At 29.6% G+C, this 4,547-nt stretch overlaps 1 protein-coding gene across 1 annotated transcript; it reads right to left on the bottom strand.

The window, feature by feature from the left end:
• Positions 1–842: 842 nt before the first annotated feature.
• LOC125877898 (probable transcription factor At5g61620) lies at positions 843–4,174 on the bottom strand. Its single transcript, XM_049559189.1, has 6 exons — positions 3,874–4,174; positions 2,151–2,362; positions 1,829–1,882; positions 1,697–1,747; positions 1,458–1,562; positions 843–1,284 (listed from the first exon to the last, which is right to left on the bottom strand). Exons 1-6 carry the CDS (start codon positions 4,172–4,174, stop codon positions 1,015–1,017), a joined length of 993 nt encoding a protein of 330 aa, XP_049415146.1. The 3' UTR covers positions 843–1,014.
• Between the last annotated feature and the right edge of the window lie 373 nt (positions 4,175–4,547).

Here is a 4,547-nt window from a genome sequence, read left to right as displayed (position 1 = left end):
AAATTACGTCTATTATAAGAATTCTAGACAATATTGCCACACTTCAAAACTGTGGCTATAGGAATGTCAATAGTGTGGCTTTTTAGTTATAAATTGGAGTATATATATAAGAAAAGGTTACACTTTATAAGTGTTGCTAATGATATTCTACAAGCGTGGCCATTGTACCTTATCGGCTACACTTTTTAAGTGTAGCTGCTATTATGGCAACACTTGAAAAGTGTGGCCTAAAGTCAAAGGTTACACCTCTTTAGGCTACCTCTGAAAAAGTGTTGCCAAAAATAAAAAGACGTAGCCTTTTATTAAAGACCACACTTTTCGCTAGTTTAGGCCACACTTTAGCGGCGAGACTAAAAGCCTAAAATGTTGTAGTGAATATTATAATGATGTTGAAGATTTGGAGTTGAGTAGTCTTCAAGAATCGTTGGAAAATGATTGTTTCTTTAGAAAATAGTAAAAAAGAAAAAAAATTGTTGAAATAGTTTTTTGAATTAGTTAAATAGGTTTAAATTAGTTTTTCTTTTTCCTTCTTATAAATAATATTTTAATCATTTTTGGATCAAAATACACAAATGTATAACACATTAACCTATGGTTAAAATTATCACTGTTAGTTAAATAAAATATCTAATAAATACATATTTAGAGTTGTTTAAATATTCGATAGTAACATATCCAACTTCAAGTGTCAAAATAAAAGATACGGACAAAATAAAAAGAGGATCTTTTGACTTTATCCATTTAGTTTTTACATGTGTTTGCATCATAGAAATGGAAAATATAAACAAAACGAAAACGATACAAATATTATATTGAAACATTGGAAAGATTACGAACATGATTTCAAATAATTAATTAAATCGCTGCAAAATTCACACTCTCTTTACCTCAACAAATTAAAACAAAAAGTAGCTAGCTAGGCAGAATAACGACCCAAAATTGCCTAACTAATATTTATTGTAATATAAACAATAATATATTTATTTTCTTGTATCAAAAAATATGATTTCAAAATCAAAGAGCTCCAATACTTATGTTAACACCATCTTTATTTGTTGTCATTGGAGTAGAATGGCCTGCTTGAGATTGAACTTGAGGTGGTGGCCGTGAAGGTAATACACCAATAGGTGGCCCTGCCACAAAAGGTGCAAAAGGAGGAGGACCTTGTGAATAATTTCTAAGATGTACACGACTTTGATTCTGAAAATTCACTACCGGAATCCATGAGATTGTTGGTCCTATTTTGGAAGATGTAACGCCTTGAATATTCCGAGGAACTCCCACCTACATACATACTTTATCAGTATCATATTGTGACAATTTGACTTGTAAACAAAACTCAATTTAGGACTACATATTAGCTTTATACATACAAATATGTAGAACGACATTTTGATGAAGCGATGTCAGATGATAGTGATATAGACTAAGAATAATGTAAGGAAATGATATGTTACCACGTAAGGCATGTGGGGTAAATTTGGGACTCCAAAAGGTCTACTAATTGGTGACGGTGAAAGTGGGGGCCTTTCTCGGGTTGCACTAGGAATGCCTTTGCTAGCCTGCAAATAGTATCGTTATAACTATGAGTTTAACTTATATACATATAAAATTATAGTGTATATAATTCAAATTCGATAATTAATGTGGAAATCAACTACTCCAACAGCATATAATAATATATATATATATATACCTGTCCTTTAATTTGGCATGTGTCAAATAGTTGCTCCAACGGGGAACTTGTCTGTGCATTAATATTTATAATTTTTCAAATTAATAAGCTAATCATAGGTAATATTTGTTACTTAAGATAATAAAAACTTACCTCCTTAAAGATTTCAGGAATATAGGATGAAGATTTGGAGGGAATCTGTGAATTCTGCAAATTTACAAATACTATCAAAATAGGAACAGGAAAGTAAGGGTGGCTCAAGGGGGCAACAATTTTCATAATGGATATTATAATTTTATTTTTGTTTTAAAAATATTGATATTTGTAAAACTGAGTACAACATCTTTATATTATATAAAAGAAGAAACTAAGTATATGTAGAAATATTTTAGAATTTTAAATTAAATTAATCAAATTTCATATTAATACACATTTTAAATTACAGTTAATGCAAAAAGAAAGAAAAAACTATTACCGGTTCTTTTAAGTGCACATCAAACACACTAGGGCGACGTTTCTTCTTCTCAATTGATGCCATTCTAATGAAATATTTTTGAGCATGGCTAGCTACTTGTGTTGGAGTTCTGGAAGGTACATAATGTTTGGATATTCCTCTCCAATCGCCTTTTCCAAGCTTTTCTAATCCAATTAAGAAATAACGATGTTCTTCTTCAGTCCAACATGTTCCTGAAAAAATTTATATAGAATACTGATTCACACAAAATAGAATAATTGATCTTATTTGACATGAATAATCAAAAACAAAAATCAAAATAACCAAAACATGAACAAAATATACGAGAAAATAGAACAATAAGAACTTCAATTACACTTAACACCTAACATGTATAGTTAGTTAGTTATGTACTAGCATAAGATTATCTATTTTTGGTTTTATCGTGTGATATTAATATTGGAGTCCAATTAAATTTAGATTCGCGCCGGTATCAATATCGATATCAATATTGAAGTCTGATTAAATTCAAATTCGCGCCGAAAAGTCAGGTAAAGCGCTACCTGAAGACTCGAAGTATACTTAGTTATATGCACAAGCATAAGATCATTACTATGTATATATTAATATTATTCTTGGATATAAGATATATTAATTTTTATATGAGATCCTGCTAATAATAGAATTGAAATAGTATTGAGTTAATTGTAGCATTATTTTTAGGTATAAAATTTTTATGTGACTATAAAGACTATTTTAATATAGTTATATTAAAATATCAAATATCACTATTTCGATATCATTATATAAACTTAAGTTTTATTATTTTAACTTTATTATTATAATTTTTTCATTGAAAATTTATATTGTTTAAATTCATATGTTAGCATATATCCTATCTCTCCCTCATTGTATCCTCATTTATCCTACCTCTCCCACATTGTATCCGCATATATCCTACCTCTCCCACATTGTATATGTGTATCGGTCAGTTCAGTTCGATTTTGAGGTTTATCAGTTTAGCTTATTGATTATTGGTTTGTAGAGATACTAAACCGTTATAGAACTATTAAGATATTGACTTATCGGTTTATTGGTTTTTGATAGTTATCGGTTCGGTTATCGGTTTAACCGTTAAGATTTAACACAAAAACAAACATTGAAAATCACTTTAAAATAAGGTGACAAACCAAATAAACCATGCACATGAGTTCACAAGTTACATCTTGCTCAAAAGCAAACACTTTTACATTGTAAAATAACCAAGTGTCTGAGACAACCAAAAATAAAAGAAGGAAACCAAACTCTAAGTCAAGGATTTTATATATAAAATGGTATAAAAATAATTATTTAATTTACTATCGGGTTATCGGTTAACACATAACCCAATAACAAAAAAATAAAAACCGTTATCAAAACCGCTAAACCAATAACCCAATACTGATAAATCAATAAATTTTTTTCGATTCCGATTATCGATTTCGATTCAATTTTGAACAGCCCTAGACTTATAACTATTCAATTTATATATATCAATCAAAAGAAAAGAAAGTTTAAAGCCAAACTTTAGAGATAGTACTGAATTAGACTATACGACATAAGATTGTGAAGATTGACTAACCCAACCCTTTTTTTGTGTGTGTGAATGATCAATTTGCCCATCGGAAGTTAATAACAACAAGTAACATAATTGTGAAAAAAAATAACAAGAAGTAACCTAACTCAATTGTGAAGATTGACTAACCCTTTTTTCTATGTCTGATGGAAAGAATTGGCCCATCGGAAAGATATCCCGACTCAACACCGCCGTTATGATCATAATTCACGGCGGCATGTTCTAGATTTCCCAGACTTTTGCTCCTCCTTATAGATTCATAATCTCCCATCTTCATCTTTGTATCAACAAAGCTATGACGATTTTTATTATTACTAGTAATATTATCGTCGATTCGAACCCCAAACAATTTAATTCCTTTCGAATTACATGTTCTCGAATTATGTCCATTGTGTCCACAATGTGAACACTTCCTTGCATCTTTCGCCATACTCACCATTTATTTTTCTACGTCTTATGTTTTTTTTTCATTTACAAAAATAGCATAGTAGACGAGGTTTTCTCGAATTCTTGGCAATACAAGAGGATATAAAACTAGAGAAAGTGCATATTTATAGGTTACACCACTGATTTTGCCGTGTAAGTTATTAACTTTGACTTTTCACCAAAAAATAATTTGTACCCTTACCTTTTTATTTGCTTTACATATATAAGTAGTATTCTATTTAGCATAAATAGATTTTTGGTTCTTTTATTATTTAAACTTCTTTAGGAGTTTCATAATTATCATTCTATCGGATATATACATGTAACCAAATCCTATAGGATACTGCTGAAGTAAAACTCCTTATTTATCATAGTTA

Source organism: Solanum stenotomum, chromosome 9 (assembly GCF_019186545.1).
Source record: "Solanum stenotomum isolate F172 chromosome 9, ASM1918654v1, whole genome shotgun sequence".
Lineage (NCBI taxonomy): Eukaryota > Viridiplantae > Streptophyta > Magnoliopsida > Solanales > Solanaceae > Solanum > Solanum stenotomum.
The sequence above is the reverse complement of the archived record's forward strand: the minus strand, read 5'-3'. Positions and strand labels throughout refer to the sequence as shown.